General features: G+C 34.3%; 3 protein-coding genes across 3 annotated transcripts; all 3 read right to left on the reverse strand.

Annotated features, from left to right (window-relative positions):
* Positions 1-263: 263 nt before the first annotated feature.
* On the reverse strand, positions 264-3082 carry LOC131635716 (uncharacterized). The gene is made up of 6 exons (XM_058906360.1): positions 2464-3082; positions 2120-2383; positions 1443-1959; positions 1026-1338; positions 638-778; positions 264-533 (listed from the first exon to the last, which is right to left on the reverse strand). Exons 1-6 carry the CDS (start codon positions 3001-3003, stop codon positions 452-454), a joined length of 1857 nt encoding a protein of 618 aa, XP_058762343.1. The 5' UTR covers positions 3004-3082; the 3' UTR covers positions 264-451.
* A 116-nt stretch (positions 3083-3198) lies between these two features.
* LOC131635717 (protein C2-DOMAIN ABA-RELATED 7-like) lies at positions 3199-4240 on the reverse strand. The gene is made up of 3 exons (XM_058906362.1): positions 3923-4240; positions 3746-3853; positions 3199-3667 (listed from the first exon to the last, which is right to left on the reverse strand). The coding sequence occupies exons 1-3, from the start codon at positions 4031-4033 to the stop codon at positions 3362-3364; spliced, it is 525 nt and encodes a 174-aa protein (XP_058762345.1). The 5' UTR covers positions 4034-4240; the 3' UTR covers positions 3199-3361.
* A 1131-nt stretch (positions 4241-5371) lies between these two features.
* LOC131635714 (succinate dehydrogenase subunit 6, mitochondrial-like) lies at positions 5372-9792 on the reverse strand. Its single transcript, XM_058906358.1, has 4 exons — positions 9643-9792; positions 9208-9425; positions 5967-6069; positions 5372-5736 (listed from the first exon to the last, which is right to left on the reverse strand). Exons 2-4 carry the CDS (start codon positions 9391-9393, stop codon positions 5585-5587), a joined length of 441 nt encoding a protein of 146 aa, XP_058762341.1. The 5' UTR covers positions 9394-9425; positions 9643-9792; the 3' UTR covers positions 5372-5584.
* Between the last annotated feature and the right edge of the window lie 11279 nt (positions 9793-21071).

A 21071-nucleotide genomic window follows, 5' to 3' on the forward strand; every position in this document is an offset into this window, starting at 1 on the left:
TTGTATATGGGCTTCAATGTCGAACCAACCAAATTATTGGTCAAACTCGAAATTAATTGATTAATAAAATTGAGTTGATTCATTTTGAACATGAAAAAGAATGAAAACTGAACCGGTTGAAAGTTAGGTCTTTCAATCTCACCCGTGGGTTGGTCCGGTTGAGGGATTTGGACCCGAATCCGAACTGGTGTCCACCCCTACTATGCACAATTGAAGTGTTAAGCTTTAGCCGAGACCAGTATTTCATGCAAGGTCCAGTCAAATTAAGATTTAAGGTCACTGTTGCATCAATCTATTTGTACCAGAAGAATGTTTGTTGTATGTATACACGTTCATATAGAGAAAGAAATAATAGTTAACATAATCATTTTTCTCTTATTTCTTTCTTACATAAGCTGATAATGAGAATCACTCATTCTGATTCTAATGTTCTAACCTTGCATAATGTAAATCAGGCTAATGAGCCATTTTCAACAAACTTATCAATTTGAGCAATGTCTAGAAATGTATCAACTCCACTTGCTTTCAGAAAACTGCAAAGATATTGAACAAAAGAATAAATCAGCTAATTAACCACATCATGGTTCTTATAAATGCTTTTAGAATAGTAAATAAGAGGGGAAGCAATGTGACATACTCATCTCTTAAAGCTCTTGCCATAGACAAACACCCTCCTTGGACAGATGATTGCATGTTCACAGCAATGTTTGGATTGTGAATACTTTGTCTCATGTGTATCCAACCATGTTGTCCAAGTTCATCATTTGATACTCTTGCCCTTAATTTGCCATAATAAAGTCAGTTTTAATCTCTATAACACCGACACCTCTAAAAAAATGCGCGTCTGAGGACCAACACTTGTTATTACGTTCAATTTATTTATTTTTCAAATTATTACCAGTGTGAGTGTTGGTGTCGTGACCCGTGCTAGTGTGTGCGCTTCATAGGTTTTAATTAACAAACAGAGAAATATAAAATCAAATTTTTTGAACTTCTAGAATTTTGCTAAGTAGCTTGCTATTCACCTGTACATTTGAGCATCAATGTGAGCTGGAGTGTCATTTGTATCAACAAGGCACCCTTCACTCACCCAACAATCACCACATGAATCAAGCTCCCATCCTTTAAGCATTCCTTCCTCGATGTAGTTTCGAAATGTTTCGATCGCCTCGAGACCTTTTGCTTTAGCGTCTCGAGGTTCAGAAATGATATTTATCCTTAATTCTATTGATTCACAAGGCTCTTCAAGATCTTTTATAAGACTACCAATCCCTTCATCTGATCCACCAAGCTTCATTCTCACCATTTCAATTATAATTTTCACCACCATGTAAGCCCCTTGATTATATAAACACAGAAACAATATCAATACAATGATCTATAAAACATTCAACATACAAAAAGATACATGAACATGAATTATAACTAACTAACTAACTAACCGTCATCGAGGAAATGGTTTTCTTTCAAAGCACCGTGACCGGATGTTTCAATCATAAGATGTGTTTCAATTCCATCTTTATTAAGATGAACTCCTTTGTCGATGACATTTCTGTAACCAACGCGATACAAGCAATGGTGGCCACCTCTATCGGTTATAAACTTAGTGAGCGACATACTCGTACGAGCATCGGTCACTATGGTTGATCCTGGATTTTCTTTTAGTACAATGGCAGACATGAGAGCAATGAGCCTGTCCCCGTTTATTGCGTTCCCTTCGTTATCAACTACGCCGCTTCTGTCAACATCGGTATCAAAGACTATTCCAAGATCGGCCGAGTTTTCTAACACGGCCGATCTTGTCATTGCCATGGCAATTTTGTCCTCGGGGTTGGGAATATGATTCGGAAACATGCCATCAGGTTTAAGATGCAGAGATCCAAATGTATCTGCACCGAGTTTGTCTAAGACATCCCATGTGAAGAATCCTCCCGAGCCGTTTCCAGCATTCACTATTATCTGATTTGGATTCGAACTTTTAAACATCAGTCATGAATGTTGCAGCTGCTAATAACAACTTAGTATAGCGAATAAAGTTAAGAAAATTGCGAGTTAGAAAACACGAAAGCGAAGAATGTGTAACAATCTAACGATAACTATGTCAATGTATTACTCAAACCTGGAATCCCTTGAGTGGAGTTTCATAATGCAATGGATGACTTATTCTCTCCTTGATGATTTCTCTTAGATGCTCTGAATAAGCACTCATGAAATCAACTTTTATTGGAAGAACTTTAAGCAGAGAAGAAACTTTGGCCATTCTGTTTGCGTATTTACGAGCAGCGTTGTCACAGATTTCTTCTACTTCCAGTGAAGTCAGCCCCCCTCTCTTTGTAAAAAACTTCAGACCATTACGCGTGTAAGGCAAATGAGACGCTGTCATCTGTCAGATATAAACAACTTAATTAAACGCTTATAAAATTAGTGCTTATGTATAATAGTATAAAGCATTATGTAACCAACCATTATGGAAGCGTCGTACTCGAATGGAGGCAACAAAGTGCTCATAAAACAAGCAGGCGTGGTAGCTAGTCCCATGTCGAACACCATACAACCACCGCGAGTAAGACCTGCAAACACTGCAACGCTCAATTTCGACCCAGTAACTCGCGGGTCGCGTCCAAGAGACACGCTCACATTCTCTACCAGATATCCTTTTTCCTTCTCTAATCCTCTGACAACCCACTCGCCAAAACTCTCTGCTATCGCCTCCACAGCAGGCGGAGTAAGGTCAACCGTTCTTCCTTTCTCACCTTCCAACGCAACTCCTCTAACATCCGAACCATTCTGAAGCCTCCTAATTTTGTCCAATTCTTCATCCACCACCACTCCATCATACTTAGCTGCTCCACAAGATCTCAAACTTATTACAGATTTATTGAATTTCACAAAAGACGAGAAACAAAGTTTGTTGTGCAAAGATAAAGAATGATAGTTCGTTTTCTTAGCATTTCTGTGCAAAGATATCAACAAGTTTGGTGTAGGAGAAGTAGAAGCAGCCATTGTTTACTTTGTTTGCCGCTCTTATTTGAATAAAAACCAAGTTTTAAGAGATAAGGTGAGTGCAGAAACATTAAACCGTAACCTCACAAATCCAATATCCCAGGAACAAAAATAAATATCTCCAAGATTTTTCTTGTTTCTTTGTCTATATCTCAATTATTTTCTCATTAGTTTCATGTGATATTTTTATCGCAAAATGAGTACCTGGTATATTCTTTTGCATATAAGTTCTGTATCTAAAACATGACAAAAAACTTATAGCAATTTTGTCATTATATATAAACTCATTTTATTGATTATGACAATACATAGCATTATAAGTTATAACATCATAATACAAGTAGTAAGACAAGAACACCTATAACTCAAACTCGGATAAGCCTTTGGAATCTGTAACATCCATCCATTCAATTTCGACGAATATTTCACCAGACTTAACATTTTTCAACCGTAAACTCATTTCTTGGACGAGTTTTCCGTTTCTCCATATGCATCTACTCTCTTCGGCTAAACAGTTAGTCCTATCTGGTTGAACCATCTTGACAACATGTCCTTCCGGGAGATCGGTCAGCCCCATCTTCACACACTGAAGATACGGCTTTATGTCTATGTCCGCTTCGCCCATTTTATCGTCCACACTGAACGTGTCCTTGTCGCAAACGGTCTGACAGAAAAAATCATCGCAAACACAATTAAAACATTATTGATTACATAATATTAGAGAGTTTGAGTGAGTGCTCACAAGTTGTATTGGTGTGTTTGTTTTAAGATCTTCATCTTGAATATAAAGTGTCAATTCTTCGTTCCATTCGGGGTGACAGTTATCTTTCACAACAGCAGTTTTCAGTGTCTGCAACAAATGAAATTAGAAACCAAAATAGATGAATCTTGAAGTAAAAGAAAGAGCAAGATTGTAAACCTGTTGAGCCATGGTGACAACAACATAAGGGTCACTGGTACGAGAATCACGAGCTATGAGATTAGTGCCTCTTTTGATACGAATTCTGATAAGGCCTAGAATGTTGTCCATTGAAACCAAAACCAATTTTGCAGAAAATCACAAATGTTACCTCCTCTTCTCCTGTTATGTCAAATGTGATTTTCTTTTGGCAGCATTGACTTTTGTGGATGAACGATGTTCTCTCCTACTACAAAGGTTCCACCACACTTGCAGGATCGCAAATAGAATATCCTACAAATTTCTGATTTTGTAAATTTGATTTTTACCTATATAATTATTTTTACTTTTAATGAAAACACAACAAAATTATTTGCTCCCTATTTGATACAAATTTGCACCAAGCAATTTGGTCACTTAGCTACAAATATTCTATTATTTTTGGAACGATAATCTTAATATTCCTAAATTTTATTACATTAATATTTAGGAAAAATATTTTTTGTGTTTGATAGAATTTAAATTTCTCAAAAATAATTATAGAATTAATTTAATTTAAAATTAAAAAAGTACATGTAAATGTGAGTCAACTGTTTGAACAATTTTAAAAAAAAATACATATAAATATGAGTCGACAATTTGAACATCTGATCAATACATCATAATGGAAAGTCGTCATTTTTAATTGACTTGATTAGTCTTCTGTAGTCAATGCATAGTGGAAATAAGTTCATTGTTATCATTTTTAATCACTATTGATTCGGGGTTTTAGAGACCACTTGTATTAAAATTACCCAATTATTATGAGGGGTGGGGTATCTGATACTGCGTGCAAGACGCGTGCAAGAGTCAGATTACCTCATTTTTCACAATATCCAATATCAAGGGGTTAAGTTTTATTTGGGATCGCCTAACTAATTTGAGTCTGATTACCTCTTTTCATAATATTCAATATCAAGGGGTTAAGCAGGGTTAAGTCTTGTTTGGGATCGCCTAACTGATTTGAGTCCGATTACCTCTTTTTTCATAATATCCAATATCAAGGGGTTAAGTCTTGTTTGGGATCGCCTAACTGATTTGAGTCCGATTACCTCTTTTTTCACAATATCCAATATCAAGGGGTTAAGCCTTATTTGAGATCGATTTGAGTCTGATTATCTCATTTTTAGTATCTAATATATACACATTGACAGGTGTATATTGTATAATTGAGGCATATGAATTTCAATATACAATTGATGCGAAATAATATTTTTGAAAATCCACTAATGGGCGCAGTGAACACCACCCTTTAAATTTTCCGATGTTCATTAATGTATGTTTTCTGTCATTGTCATTAGAATTCTTGTGCCGAGTACCTCTCAAACTTTCATTTACATTATTATTTTCATAAAAACAGAACAACATTAAAAAAATCAAAATCAACACATTTTCCCAAATGCAAGTGGCTCTTCACATAAGGTCCATCAGTAACAGCAGAACGAACTTTATATTGGTTCCAAAATTATTTTTAGATGGAAGTCACAGTTTGATTTGCAAGCAGCATGATTAGTTATAAATTTTGACTTATGTCACAACAAAGTATTTATTCAGCTATTAAAATTGCACTGGCAACGGCAAAAACATTATTAATTTTTCAAAAACGATAACAAATGCAGCATTAGCTTCCAGATACCAGCAACTTCAATACCCTTCAGTCTTCCTTTTCCACCACTCCAGAAACTTAGCCTCAGAAGCTAATGTGTCCACCTTGTAAAGTTGAAGTGAATGATTTGCGATTTCATGCCCAAATGTCCATCCAAATATACCTCCAGCTAGTAAGGACAGACCAGCACCTGTTCAATAGTAAAACATAACATTTATAAGAAAAATAGTAAAACATCAAAAAGAGTATATGAAATATTTTCCTATAGAAAATATTACTATGGAGAGAAACGAACCAACATTAAACTTCGAGTAGAAAATATTATTAACTATGAAGAGTCAAAAACATTTATGCTTGCCTATGATAGTCACGTTTAGGCAATAGTAAAAGGTTTCAATAGTATGAAGAGTAACAGATTACCATGTAAACTCCTCGAATATTTCCACGCAAAACCTGCAGTGAATAATGCTCCCAAAGCACTTCCTGTGAGGCCATATTGCACTGCTTCTCTAGCAGTTTTCAGCTGAAATGGGAAAAGGATGTTACCCAAGCAGCACTTAAGATAACAGTTAATTTTATATGTGAAGTAAAAACAAAAGATCAACAATGCTCAAAGGCTACGCGGGGTGAAAGCCCTCTATGAGGATTAGTCGATCTGACTGGTTGGATACCACATATATTAAAAATATAAAAAAACAATGCTCAAGATATCTATATTTTTCAAAGAGGCAACACAACAGGATTAAGAAAATCATATCTTCAAATTTTGTAGTGGTGATAGAAGAGCCGTTAGAGAGTTATTCGGTTCTTCTCTAAAATCGACCTCACATCGGGATATCACCAAGTCCAAATGCGTAGTGAGGACGTCCACAAAACGGCATTTTGAACTCATGAAGGGCACTATGAGTTCTTGGTGATGCTATTCGAAATAATGAATGCACCTTCTACTTCCAAGCCCTTGTGAATGAGATCTTCAAACCAACACTACGTAAGTTCGTACTTGTATTCTTTTTTTGATGATATATTGGTTTACAAAAGATCTTGGAATTGGAAGGAACATAATGAGTACTAACAAAAATTCATTAGAGATTGTGAAAAGTTTGCCAAACCTTTAACAGAACTAACGAAAAAGGAGGCTTTTAAACGGGGAAATAAGGAGAAAGAAGCCTCTGAGATTCTTAAGAAAGAGGTGACAACAGCCCCGGCACTAGCTCTTCCTGATTTTACTAAAGAGTTTGTAATCAAAAGTGATGCTCCGGGTAATGGGTCGGGTGCCATTCTTTTGCAGCAAGGCTAGCCTATTGCTTTTTACAATAAGGCTTTAAGCGATCGCAATCTAACCAAATCTGCATTCGAGAAAGAATTGATGGCAGTAGCATTGGCAATACAACGTTGGAGATTGCAGTAGCATTGGCAATACAACATTGGAGACCGTATTAATGGGGACGGAAATTTACAGTTAGCATCCATCAAAAGAGCTTAAAACAGTGACTGCAAAAAGGATTACGACCATGGATCAGCAAAATTAGGCCGCAAAGCTAAGGTTACCATTTTGACATAGTTTACAAACCCGGGTTGGAGAACAAAATTGCTGATGCACTGTCCAGAATGCATGACACAGCAGAGTTGCAGTCTCAGGTTTACACTCCGGTGTGGTTAGGAAGTTGATAGAAACTGATTCTTTTACAAAATAAAATTGGGACAATTTCGGATATTTTTCGGTACAAAACAGAAATAACACAAACAGAATGACAGGGACCAATTTGGTTCCTTCCAAGAATTCGAGAGTCTTGGATCTCTCCCTTTCCAAATGTTCGAGAGTTGGGTCTCTCCCAATAACCACTCACTAATTCCCAGATAACCCACCATGCTTTGCTATCTTCCTATTTATTGAGCATAACAGCCTATAGAACTTACACACATTAATTAACTAATTAATAAAATGTAACTGACAGAAAGATAAAACAGTAACGGCTAATAAAATAACTGCATGGCAGAATTGAAATTGTTCCTAGTAATTCTGAAGGTCTAATAAAATTACTGCATGGCAGAACTGAAATCTGGTTTGCATCACAATAGCACGTCATTTTACATGAGTGTGATGTCTGTTCCAACAGTCTAGGGTAGCAGGAGAGCTTCCAAAAGGAATTTGATCTATATAATAGAGATTTACAAACATTTTAGACACCACATCTACCATAAGCAAAAAAGAAATAGTGGTTTTCATCTCTTGATATTGTGCGGCTTGTGCAGTCTAGAGTAACCAAACTAATCAAAATGCAGCAACATGGAGAATGAATGAAGCAGGATAGAAGAATTTAAATTAAATGCCAAAACTTCCAACTAAAAGTGCAGAGGGTAAACATGTATCTTAAACTACAATGCTTTTGTGCTATCATTGGTATCACTAACTATTAGACAAATTTCAAGGTTGTTTTTTTTATAATCACAGTTTTCATTATATATTCTAATAAAACAAAGGTGCCTCAACAGTTTACATTTGGCATGTTTTCATCAATAAAAGGACATGTAGTGACAACTCAACACAGCCTTCTTATGGACTTCCCAATAAAAGTAAAGGACAAGCAGTCTCTACTTCTTAATTTGCGAGCAAATGAGTCATTTTGAAGATGTACTCTTCATAAGTGATACTGTCAAATAATAGTCTTCATGAACAAAATATATTTTGATAGAGGAAGTACCAAATCTCTTTTTATTTCCAAAAGCTTACTAAATCAAATTATAACCGACATTAACAAATCCAACATCAAGAAACAGTTAAAGAAGCAATACACCATGTGCAAAAATTCCAAATTATAACTAACCAAGCACACTTCAGAGAGAGTGTCTTCCAATTGAACAACATAATAGATACACAAAATAACCCAAAATTAAAAGGTATGGTGCAAACATGAAAGGAATGTTGTATCACTAGGCAATACAAGGTAGAAACAATGTCTTCTACATTTAACCTTTTTGAAGTCCCAAAATTTCCTTATGTTAGAATTCATGAAAGAAAAGATATTGTCAAAAAAACAACCCGTCATCATGTAATCCAAAATAATTTTGATATAGAAGGAAACTTGGTTTCTCTAATTTTACAGTAATTCAACATTTGCAAAGTTGCAAACACTATTCCGGAAGCATGATATTAAACGCATGAGAGTCTAGCAAAGTACCTAACCCGCATATACTCTAAATCTTAGACTAACCAACTAGGAAGCACGGACACCGGAAATACGACATTGACACTCATACGTCAACACATGTAATAATTTGAAAACACGAATAAAATAAACATAATTATAAGTGTCGGTGTCGGTTTTGGACGCCGACACAGAGACACCTTTTTTCAGATGGGTCGGTGTGTCGGTGCTACAGAGCTAACCAAGCATGCATGAGAGAATCCTTCTCCAATCAAACCATATAAAACACATGCCAACAAACAAAAATAATAACTACATACCCTAGAACATCCAAATAACCATCCAACACATCCACGCCGACATAAAAGCTATACAAAGCATAAGCTATGTAGAACTTCATGATATAAAGCAACAATCAGTGAAAACCAAATGCATTAAAGGAAATCAACAAATCGCACAAAATGACATGAAAAATCAGAAATGGAGATAAAAAAAAAAAGTTAAAGAATCGTTACCACAGGTCCATGAAGAGGATCAGAAGCGATGAATTCTTCAACATCAGAGTCAGACCATGAGGTGAGTGGTTTATCACGCTTGATGAAGTTGGAATAATTGCTCATAAACGAAAACCTCTCGCCCCAAAACTCTTTGTAGCCTTCCCAGAAAGACTGAGGTGATGAATCTTGCGAGTTACCTGCCATCACCACCGTTTTTCCCCTTCAATTGTTTCACTCTGCAGTGACAAATCAAATTAAATTCCGTTGAAAACATTGATGATTGAATCTAACGCAAAAATGGGTCAATTAAACAAAATCGATGGGTTTCGCCATAAAAACCATTCACACGAAATCTGAATAAATTGTTTGATTTGAAATTAAATGGATGAGATTGAAGGATCAAAGCTTCGATTAAGAAAATTAGGGATAGAAATTGGAGTTTTAAAAACAAACCAGTGAGAAGAGTAAGCTGACGAAGAAGACGAGCAGAGTAGTTTTCTGAAATTAGTGTTTTGGTGTTTAGGTTTGCCAAATGAAAATTGATGCTTTTTGTTTCGGTCTCCTTCGGTTCCTATCTCAAACACAAATAAAATTTGATTAAAAAATGGAAAAAAAGGAAATGCACTGAAAGTGTAAAGTATTTTTACACTGTCAACCAATGAGAGACATGCATCCGAATAAAGCCCATTTTTAATTTTAAAAAATTGTAATTACATGACAAATTAAAACATTTTAATTGGTTGTATGTGTAAAATTGATTTACACTGACAGTGCACTATCTTTAAACTCTTAAAAAATTGATGTATTTTGTAGGATTATTGATGGCAATTTCTTTTTTTTCTTTTTTTTTATCAAAATAAAACTAACTTCTTTCATTGTTCGATATAAGGAAGAACATTATGAATAACACTACGTCTAACTTAAGAATGGACCGCTTTTGCTAAGGAATGAGCAACCATATTCGTTTGACGTTTTACAAACTTGACTTCAAAGTTGTGAAAGTTACAAAGCATAGATTGGATGACTTTTAAACTAGAGTAGAATTCCGACCTACCAACAACTTTATTGCGTAAAGTTTGAATCACTCGAAGGGAATCACTTTCGAAGATAATCCGGTCTAGTTGCATGTTGATAGTTATTTGAATGGCATCCTTGAGAGCTAACACCCCTTTCGAAGATAATCCTGGATGGCAATTTCTTTATGCACTTTTATAGGGTGGAAAACACCCCTAATATTCTCAAAATATCATTCAGATATGCATATCCGAAGGCATCTGTATCACATTTTCACTGATTTCAAATATACATATTCGAAATAACCCATATCAACTATTTCGGAGATGTATATTCGAAACCACCTTTTTTCCATTTAAACGGATTTAAAATATCAGGTGTTTTTTCGGATATTCATATTTGAAAAAACCCTTCATATACTTTTTTCCCTCTTTCACTATTCCATTCAGTTTCTTCCAAACAAAACACAAATCCTCTCCAAAACCTCAACCATTTTCAATCAATTTTTCGTCTCCAAAACAAGTTTCATATGGTTCATCATATCAAGGAGAGCATAAAAAGCTATAATTTGAGGGAAAGTTTTCTCATTCCATATCTCATTTTCCTGCATTGGTACTGATTACAACATATCTCGTGCGGGATTGAATTTTATTTTTCATGAAGCGAAGCGGGCCGAAACGACGGGTCCGGATAGTTCAAAATGTGGGTGTACAATTAGAAAATTTTACAGGCTTCTGTGTGCTTGTCTACTTTCTAAAAAGATGGCGTTGGATTCCCCGGTACGCATGGATGAAGTAATCGATCATTGGAAAAAACTTTATTTTGATGATTTCGAACCGGCGAAAGAGGGTGAATTCAATATAACCATCACCACCGAGTTGGAAGAGATCGTGGATAAATTTTCTAAAGCGGATGACACCATGAAATTGCACATAAAAGAAAATTGCGAAAAATCGCGTTTCTGGAAACAACCATTTTGAAACCTCCATCTCAACTGGTAAAAACCAAGGGTGCGCCTAAAAAGGCGAAATGTACCCAAGATGACACATCAACTAAACGGAATTATTCTTATCATGAATGTGTTGATTCTTTTATCCGGATTCGCCATCACCAAAATCCAAGTGTAGTACTAACAAAGGAGAATGCATTTCAAAACCGCCTCGCACACCTCCGATTAAAAAACCCTGATGATCTACATTGATGAGATGCCATTATTTATGCACAAACTCGTATTCGACAAACACTTATTCCGAAGTTGACTTTGCATAGGGACCTTTACACCCGAATTTATGAGAAAAAAGAAAAGTTTGATAAAATTCATGATGCCCTTGTTCCATCACTTACCGGTCACGCACCGGTTTCAAAGTGGATGTTCTTTCCTGAGATGCGTCATCTTATAGCAAGTGTGTGCAACCGGTGTGTGTCGATTTGACGAGATTTGGATTTTCAGAGATATTTTTTTCACTTCATAGTCGCCCACCTTTAAACGCTTTGCGCCACTTTGTACAAGTCTTTTTGAAACCGGGGTGCCCTATTCTGGCTACGTCGTGTGAATGGACGGCACATCATACAAAAGAGGCGGACAATTGGCCGGATCCTTTTTTTGAAAGAATGGTGGAGTTTGAAAAAATGATGAAGCGAGAGAGGGAAGAAAATTGAAAGAAGTCAAAGAATTTAATGGTTTTAGAATTAAGCGGTGAGGGTTCGTTCGGCGCATTCTAGATTATACCAAATCATTTTTATATGTATTGACTGGTGTGTGTGTCATTTTTTGTATGTATTGTCGTGACAAATGTAAAACCAAACTGATTCAATACATATATAATATATTTATATTTAATGTTGTCAAGGTTTATCCTATTCCGATTTAATTGTTTTAATTGGATTGAGGCTGAAATTGGACAAAACAGAATGATGTCTTTCGGTTTCTGCATAATTCGGAAGTTCACTTCCGAAATGTAGTGTTTCGAGGCTTATTTCGGAAATGCATTTTTGAAACATCCACTGATAGCAGGATAAGATTTCTTGGGTTCGTATTACTCCAAAAAGTCTATAAATAATGTTTCTATACATTTTCATCAACATCTCAAGCCACAAACAAAAATGACTCAAACTACCCCACCTTGCTTTTGTATACTTCAGCAATGGTTACTCGATGCCGCTTCAATTTAGGTTCTCGCGCGACACAACGTTCGCGGAGTTGATTTCGACAATGAACTCTCTCTTGCATTATCCAGAAAATCGGTAGCTGGTCAAGCTTCAGTACCGTTCACCTTCACTGGACACCGAAGGAAACATAAAGTTCACCCCATTTGAGCTCAAGAACAACGATGATTTAAAGGTTAAATGGACAACTTTTGAACGATATTCTTCGAAGGATCTGATCGAGTTGAATGCGAAACTTCAAAGATCGGGAGAAGACGTTATCAAATGTTGTGTCATCCTCAACTACCTGTGTTTAACAATATGTAACTTTAATTTTATGTTGAACTATCAATGTAGTTTCGATTATTTATGATAAATCGATGTGTTGTTGCTTTGTTTTTGTGTTCTACATCAGACATTATTTCAAATATGCATCTGCGAATATTCAACTTTCTAAAAAAGGGATGCTTTAGAATGTAAGACACTTTTTTTCTAAAAAAAAGATGTCTTCGGATGTGTACATCCGAAATCACCTTTTTTTTAAGAAAAGGTGCCTTCGGATATACACATTCGAAATATAGGGGTATTTTAGGAATTTCACAGTGGGTTTGTTAGAAGGTATATGGGTGTAAAAAGAAATTGCCTTATTGATACATAACATGTAAAACTGTCAAAATGGGAACGACCCATCGGGCCGACCCATGAGCCCAACAATTTTGTGCGGGCTGCGCCGCAAAATACCTTTAAAAATACGACCTTGTCTTTTTTGGCTAGCCCATCGGGCCTATGTTTTTCATGGGTTAGGCTAGGCCGGGTGTAACACCCTTTTAAATCACCACTGAATATATTAATTAGTTTAGAGTAACATGTACAAGGATGCTACAATTCGCCAAAAATCATTTTCAAAACACATGTCATGCTTATCATGAGGAACTCAATAAGTGAAAATCACTGAAACATGTTAACACATCGAAATAAGGTTCATAAATTGAATAATATCAAACCATCATTTATCATCTCCAAAACTTAACAAAGTTATTCAACAAAATAAATTAAGAGTTATCAAACAACTCTAAAACAAACGTTCCCCAGTGATACAAATCAGAGTATGACACCGGCGCTACAACTAAATGGACTAGCCTATAAGCTATCCTTACCAAAGTCGAAAGCAGTTACTCTTCAATCTGAAAAATGTCAACAATAAGGGTGAGTTTCATCACAAATAACAAATATTATAAACTCATAAACAATAACATATCATAGGTACATTATTTACCCAACTACAATATATTCAGATTTACAAAGATTCATTCATCAACAATATCATACATAATCATCCACATCACCATGAAATAACACTGGAAACCTTCAATTATGTTATATCAATGTATATAAACAACGCACTAACACTATGCATGTGGTACCAATTCGTCATGGGATTAACCCATCTGACCGATCGAAACATCACCGAGATACGGCCCTGCCAGCACTAATTCCACACAATGGGAATTATGCCATCCACTGGTCCAAAACATCACCGGGATTCAGTCACCAAAAGATGATTATGAATGCATGCAACACATAACATACTTACCATCATCACCGATTTCGATGACCAATATCATCTCAACAAAACTCACCATTATCATCACCAACTTAGTATGTACATGCATCAGCATCATTCAATAATCAATCATACATCATCACAACACTCGCAACAATCACCTCATAATTATATCATGACCACATTGTCACACTGTTACATTTATCCATATATGCCTACAATGTATACTTTCACCAAGCTAAATAAACCGGAATTTTTAATTAGATTTGAGATACTATCCAAATTACTTATTTTATTATATAAAATATTTTATTATTTCCACAATGCTCAAAACGACGCTTAAAAAGGATACACGATTTGAAAGTTATGAATTTTAGAAATTATTTTTCAAAAAGCATCAGGTGTAACCGGTTACAGCATGGGCGCTACCCGGTTACGCGTTTACGTCATTGTATTCGCTATTATTAAAATTCGTATGTAACCGGTTACAACAGGGGCGGTAATCGATTACAACAGTAAAAAATGCCTAGTTTTATTATTTTTTCACCCGGTAATCGGTTACAGCATGGCTGCTACCCGGTTACAGCGTGCACAATCCCAAAAATATCAGTTTTGACAGCATCTCAGCCCCTCTATTCATCCCCATTTCGTACCAATATGAATACCACATTAAAATAGAGCCAATTCCAGCAATTCAACATAATTCTATCACATCACAATTCTATCTAACATCCACAATCATTCATACACATACTATTGCATCAAAATCACATAATTGAACCTAAAACCTCAAAACCCCAAAACCTAAAATACATGAAATTTAGAGAACTAACCCACCTAATCAATCCTATCATTCATGAATGCGTAATAGATGATAATTGGAGAATTCCCCCTTACCTTAGCAAAAGTTCTTGAATGTTATCCTCTTCTTCCTCTTGCTCTTTCACGTTCTCCTCTTCTCCTTCTCTTTTCTCTCTTTTTGCTTTCTATTTTCTAATTTCTTTCTTTTCCTTCTTTTATGAAAAATAGAACCAATATTAGTAAGGCCTAACACTTAGCACCTCTCTTTTACTAAACACGACGTTGGCCCAATAACCTTATTTCTCAATTTCTCCAATTTAATCCAATTAAAATACCGAATAATCCAAATAATTCATTTAAATTCTAATTAAATTAATAAATGGAAAATATGGGGTGTTACACCGGGCCAAGCGGGCTTCGGGCTAACCCATTAAAAAAAGATTTTGGTAAATTTTGAGGAAAAAATTTGAGATAAGACATGATTGTATAAATGTGTTTTCAAGTGATAAAGAAAAGTTAAAGAGAATGAAAATATATTTTCAAGATGATGTGATTAAGGAAATGGTTGTGAGATGAAGAGAAAATTTGTTAAATATCTGTGATAATATTAAGTTACTTTATACTTTTACATGAATGATTTTCTAGTTTGTCTCTCTCTCTCTCTCTCTCTCTCTCTCTCTCTCTCTCTCTCTATATATATATATATATATATATATATGGATAAATATTTCAAACATCACTTACATACGTTTATGATGACTCCCTACTTATGTTGCGTTGCATTTATCCATTACATCCCTTTTTATAAAATTAAAACTATAATATTGAAATACGGGCCGGGTTGACCAATTGGGCCGCACGGGCCTTTGAAAAATGGGTCAGCCTCATTTTATGTAGCCCATTAAGCAATCGGACTGGACCAGCCCATTCAAACATAATAGTCCACCGGGCCGAAGTAGGTTGGTCTGGGCCGGTCCATTTGACAGCTTTATAACACGTGACAAATAAAAATTTAATACATTATAATATATATTTAATTACTGTAAATTTTGTATTTCAGCACTAAAAGTATATAATTAAAAAAAGTTTAGAGAAATGAAAATTATTGAATTTGTCTCACAATAATGAAAAGATTTATATGGAATATATATATTTTTTCATTTCTGTTTTCTTTTTGTTTTTTAATTTGGTTTGAGTTTTTCATCTTTATTTCTATTGGCTTGGGATATTATATAATCTTACATTTAAAATTGACATAATTTTGAAATTGTTTAAGTTGTTTCTCATCTTTTTAACATAACATGTGTGTTAATTTTAGATTTGGTATCCAAAATTGGCATAATTTTGAAATTGTTTAAGTTGTTTCTCATCTTTTTATACTTATTATAATAGCCTATTATTCCATTCTGAATATTCTGATTGAGACGGTGAGTTGTATAAGGTTGTTGTACATGGATATTATTGATGTGAATTTGCAGGTGGTGATGAATGTTGTTGTGTTGTCCTATTAATTGGCAAAAATCAAGTTGTAGACTTATGCCAATGTCGAGTTTTTGTTGTTGTTGCATTCATATTGGTGTCGCATACATAGCATAAAAGTTGGGAGCTTATGCTATGTAAGTTGGCCTGGACTGACAAAAGTTAAATTTGAAGGCCTATGCCTTGTTGATGCCTCTATTAACTGGCAATAATAAGTTGGGAGCGTATGCTCTGATGGTACCACATGCATGTGCATCGTAACGATTCGCATTCCAAGTTGTATTTTTTGAGTTATTGTGATGATAAAATAATTGTTATATGACGTTGATGATTTTGTTGTAACAAATGTTGTTTAAAAGTTGTGGAGCGGTGATTTTGCATGAACTGATTCTAGCATAGTATTCATCATACATCCGATTATTATGTTTGATATCTCACCCCTTCTGTTTGAATGTTATCCCTATGTTGGTAACATGCAGGTAATCCAGAGTGAAGGTTGTTTACCTTCATTAGTTCGAGTCAGGTGTCGTTGCTCTGATACGTAACACTCGGGGGATGGACGCTTGTTGCTTTATAATTGCTATTACTTTAGTTGCTGAATTTTAAGTTGATTTCATTAAGTACTTTGTTGTTTTGAAGTTGTTTTCAGTTGGACAAGACGTTATGTCATTTAAGTTGAGTTTGTGATTTCGCTGCTTAAATAATGAAAGTTGTTTTGTTTTCAAAGACTGAATCATGTTGCTATCGGTTCATCCGAGTTTTAAGTATTATGTATCTGTCTTACATGCGATTAAATATCGTTATTTTTTTAGAAGTAAATGTAGCATCCTATTTGTTTTTTGTGGTAAGCTTTCATTTTCAAAACTTGTGAATTTCAAGCCTTACCATTCTCTATATCTTATTCAAACTTATGAGCAACAGAAAAGATAATCCAAATCAAATCAACAATCAATTTAATAAAATAAAATTTCATTTATTAAGTACATGAGTAATCTATACTACACATGCACGAACATTTAAACATGTCATCGTCAGGATAGAATGATACGTTCCAATCCCTTTTTGATGCTTGGTAACACAACATGTATAAGTTTGATTGCATGTTGCCACTATCATCTTCGTGGACCGTAGAATTGAGACGACCCTATAACCACCTTCAACATGTGGTTCATCTGCATTATATCCTACTATTTCAATTTCTGATGTGAAGCAAGCATTCCTTGGTACTCTTCATCTAAAAGCTCGTGGTCGTGTTGATCGTTAAAAATTGTTATTCACCAACATTGTGAGAAAAAAAAGTTTATATGCACTCAATATTTTGCTTCACATCCAGACTAAGTCTCAGGTTTACACTCACGCTTACGATTTTCTATTGTTAAACCTCTATCCTCCCTAAACCCTGTCTGTGACAAACAAATTGGACAAACTAATGGATCTAAAATCTTCAAAAAAGTGGAATTATTATAAAGAGAAAACTTAGATACAATTTCTTAAGTATGATTTTTACTATTTTTCAATAAAAATATAACAATGATACTTGAATATCATTTAGATACTGAAAATAAAAAGAAATTACATATGTATTAGAGGAAATTATATACTTGGTATATTTTTATTGAAAAATAATAAAAAGCACACTTAAAGATATATATTTTTTCCTTATCATAATTAGTCTATAATATTGAAATTATATATGTAGGATTTTTTTATCACCGAAATTTTTGAGGATGTGACGTTACCATGATGTAACATTGACGTGACACAAACAGATCTAAAGATCTATAAGTGAAACTATGTTGCCTTTGTGAAACTGATTGGAAAAATAACAAGTGTAATATTTTGTCTTTTGTAATAATAAGGACAAATGTCCCGAATGTCGATCTCGAGGACTGCGTAGAAATATCGAGTTTAAGTTATGTTCAATTAAACAAAAACTAGCATTTCGGTTTAGTTTGACAGAATTCTAAAATAACAATAAATAAATAAAAGATTGGTTTTGACAAATATGAGTAACACGCAAGGGTAGGTGTGTGCATTAACATGTAAAAACTCTGAATCCTTATTTCAATAACAAGTTCTAAATGATCAATTACCGGTTCTTAACGGTGTTTACTCCTAAGTCCTTAGTGAGCAAACCTTTAAACATTCAATCCTAATTCCCTAGTCCTAGGTGATATCTACTATAGTATAATCTATCAAAGGATTTAACAATGGCGGTCCAACCCTAATTGTTAACCATGAATCAATCCCTGTTGGTCCGACAGGGAAAACATTAAAAACATTGAAAGATTAAATCAATTATGAAAAACTAATATGATATTGAAAATAAGGAATCAAGTGGTCTACAATGTCAAATCAGGGACACCCCCTAGCATTGGTGGTTTAGCCACACATATTGTTCAAAATAATTACAATAGAGAAATTAGATATTACAAGGAATTAGAGAACTTTGATCTTTAATTGCTTCCGCTCATGAATCTCTTCAGCTTCCTGATAACCTTGATCTCTCCAGTCTTCAATAGCGTAAAATTATTCGTGCTGTCAAAAGTCCTTTCTTCCTTCGCGAGAACTCTTCTTTATAGTGAAAATTCATTGGTATTTGTCTAAACTGCCCAAAATGCCCCTTTGGGTCAACACTTAACAAAAACTCACAAACATCAGTAAAATCAGCGTTTTAGCCAACATTGTCTTTGTCAGGCAACACGGGTGGCCGTGTTGGCCCTTTGAACTTAAATTTTCAAAATCACACTCCAACACTGCTGACACGGGTGGCCGTGTTAGGTAACACGGGCCATGTCAGCCCCTAAATTCCGAATTTTAAATTGATGTCTTCATCAAAGTTGTAGGCATTTTCGTTGGTGAAATTTTGCCGCCGGAACCACGTCATTCCGAGTTACGACGCTATAGTTATGATCAAAATACTACACGCATATCACGATGAGAAACATGATGAAAATTTCCAGATCTCACACTTGCTGACACGAGTCGTGCCAACTGTAACGCCCGAAAAAAATAATTATTTTCTTAATTTAATCATTTGTGATGTTTATTGAAATTTTCGCGTCTTGGGACGATTTAGTCGGTATTAGTTCGGGATAGCGTATCGGTATTTAATCAAAATTTTTAATATTTTTAGTATTAAAAATATTAAAGAGTTAATATTTAGCGTTTTGGGAATTTTCTGAGTAATTAAGATTTGACCTGAAATATGAGACATTGAGTTATTAGAGGATTTTATCAGTATTTATTTTATTATTTATTTTATTATTTATTTAATTAATTTAGTGTGTTAATTATTTATTTAATTAATTTGGTGTGTTAATTATTTATTTAATTAATTGGTGTGTTAATTGATATATATTAATTAACTTGGTGTATATTTGTGTCTATTTAATTATTGGTGTTATTTGATTAAGTAAATAAAATAGAAATAATAAATAGTATATATTTTCTTGGGCTTATTTATTGATGTTAGAAGTAAATAGGAGGTGTTATATTTAGGTCCATTATGTATAGTTAGTAAGAGTTAGAGGGTGAGGGAGTACCACATTTCTATTCATTCTTCATTTCTTTTCACGAATAACATAGAGAGAAGTGGGGAAAGAAAGAAAGAAAAGAGGAAAAGAAAGAGGAAAAAGGGGGAGAACAAGGAGTAACTAGGGTTGAAGAAAAATTGAAGAGGTAAGGGGGAGAATCCCTATTATTATGGGTTAGTATGATTGGGGCAATGGGTAGATTGACATGATTAGGTTTGTTGTTGTTTGGATCCATGGAAATATTATCCGTGTTGCAATTAAATGCTATGATGAGTTGCTGAGTTTGTTTATAGAGATTAAAATTGTTAATAGAAATTGAAGAACGTCATTTCCATTTCTTTTTTTGCCATGTGACCTCATTTTCTATTTTTCCCTGCTATTTGATATAACCCGTTCCTATTTCTATTAGTTTGTTCTTTGACTGGTTCAATATAACTCTGTTTCCTTTCTATTTCATTATAGATGTGCCTCGTTTATTCTATGTTTCAATATCTCTATTTAACATATATAATGGTATGGATAATGAAAATGAACCATGTTATCTCATTCTATTTATGTGATTCCAGCATGTTCTATTAATTGATTTTCATGTACAATGTAGCACTAATATATATAAAAATGTATGGTTTTGCTAGAATAAAAGAAATAAGTAGTGCTATGTAATTCAAACAGTCTCGTTTGACCGAATAGCCGAATTAAGTGGTATAATTAGTTGTCCGGAATTTAATGAAAATTTATATGGTAGCTACGGTTAATTAGTAGATTAATATGGTGGTGTTATTTTGTTGAAAATATGATATTTACGGACCGACGGAAATAGTGTGAATTTGAATATCTTTTATATTAAATATCGATTTTAGAATAGAAAATGAATTAGACACTTGGAACTAATGTAGTGTAATTATTAATTAGTTAATTTAATTAATAGTTGAATTAATTTCAATGAGTCTAATTGATTGAATATATACTTGGAATTGGATTAATTATTCGGTTTATCGGTAAATTATGGTATCTTGAGAATTTAACCGTAATTGTATTTTTGGTCAAATACTAATGAATTGATACTTGGTTTGGAAGTATATTCTTATTTTTTTTGTTGGCAATATGAATTAACATGAGATAGTATGATTTACTAGTGTTAATTGTAGTAGTGAATCATAATTGAATATTGTTTCTATTATGTGGATTGATATCAATGCGTTGTGAATGTTGTGTACAATTTGAAATATAATTCATAGAGTTAAATTATTGTTGGTATGCGGTAAGTTAAGATTAATGAGATAATCTTAATTGCATAGTTGATTGGTAATTGTACATTCATTCCTGGCATAGTCGGCTTTATT

The sequence above is a fragment of the Vicia villosa genome, unplaced genomic scaffold, assembly GCF_029867415.1.
Source record: "Vicia villosa cultivar HV-30 ecotype Madison, WI unplaced genomic scaffold, Vvil1.0 ctg.001535F_1_1, whole genome shotgun sequence".
NCBI classification, from domain to species: domain Eukaryota; kingdom Viridiplantae; phylum Streptophyta; class Magnoliopsida; order Fabales; family Fabaceae; genus Vicia; species Vicia villosa.

Bases quoted from the DNA above. Each gene is read 5' to 3' on its own strand.
- LOC131635716 (XM_058906360.1), bottom strand. From the start codon at position 3,003: ATGGCTGCTTCTACTTCTCCTACACCAAACTTGTTGATATCTTTGCAC. The intron at 779-1,025 runs GTGAATAGCAAG...TGGCAAATTAAG, and splicing joins ATTGATGCTCAAATGTACAG to GGCAAGAGTATCAAATGATG. The intron at 534-637 runs GTATGTCACATT...ATATCTTTGCAG, and splicing joins GCAAGAGCTTTAAGAGATGA to TTTTCTGAAAGCAAGTGGAG.
- LOC131635717 (XM_058906362.1), bottom strand. From the start codon at position 4,033: ATGGACAACATTCTAGGCCTTATCAGAATTCGTATCAAAAGAGGCACT. The intron at 3,854-3,922 runs GTTTACAATCTT...CATTTGTTGCAG, and splicing joins TTGTCACCATGGCTCAACAG to ACACTGAAAACTGCTGTTGT. The intron at 3,668-3,745 runs GTGAGCACTCAC...TTTTTCTGTCAG, and splicing joins CAAACACACCAATACAACTT to ACCGTTTGCGACAAGGACAC.
- LOC131635714 (XM_058906358.1), bottom strand. From the start codon at position 9,393: ATGGCAGGTAACTCGCAAGATTCATCACCTCAGTCTTTCTGGGAAGGC. The intron at 6,070-9,207 runs GTAACGATTCTT...TTCCCATTTCAG, and splicing joins ATCCTCTTCATGGACCTGTG to CTGAAAACTGCTAGAGAAGC. The intron at 5,737-5,966 runs GTAATCTGTTAC...ACTATTGAACAG, and splicing joins ATATTCGAGGAGTTTACATG to GTGCTGGTCTGTCCTTACTA.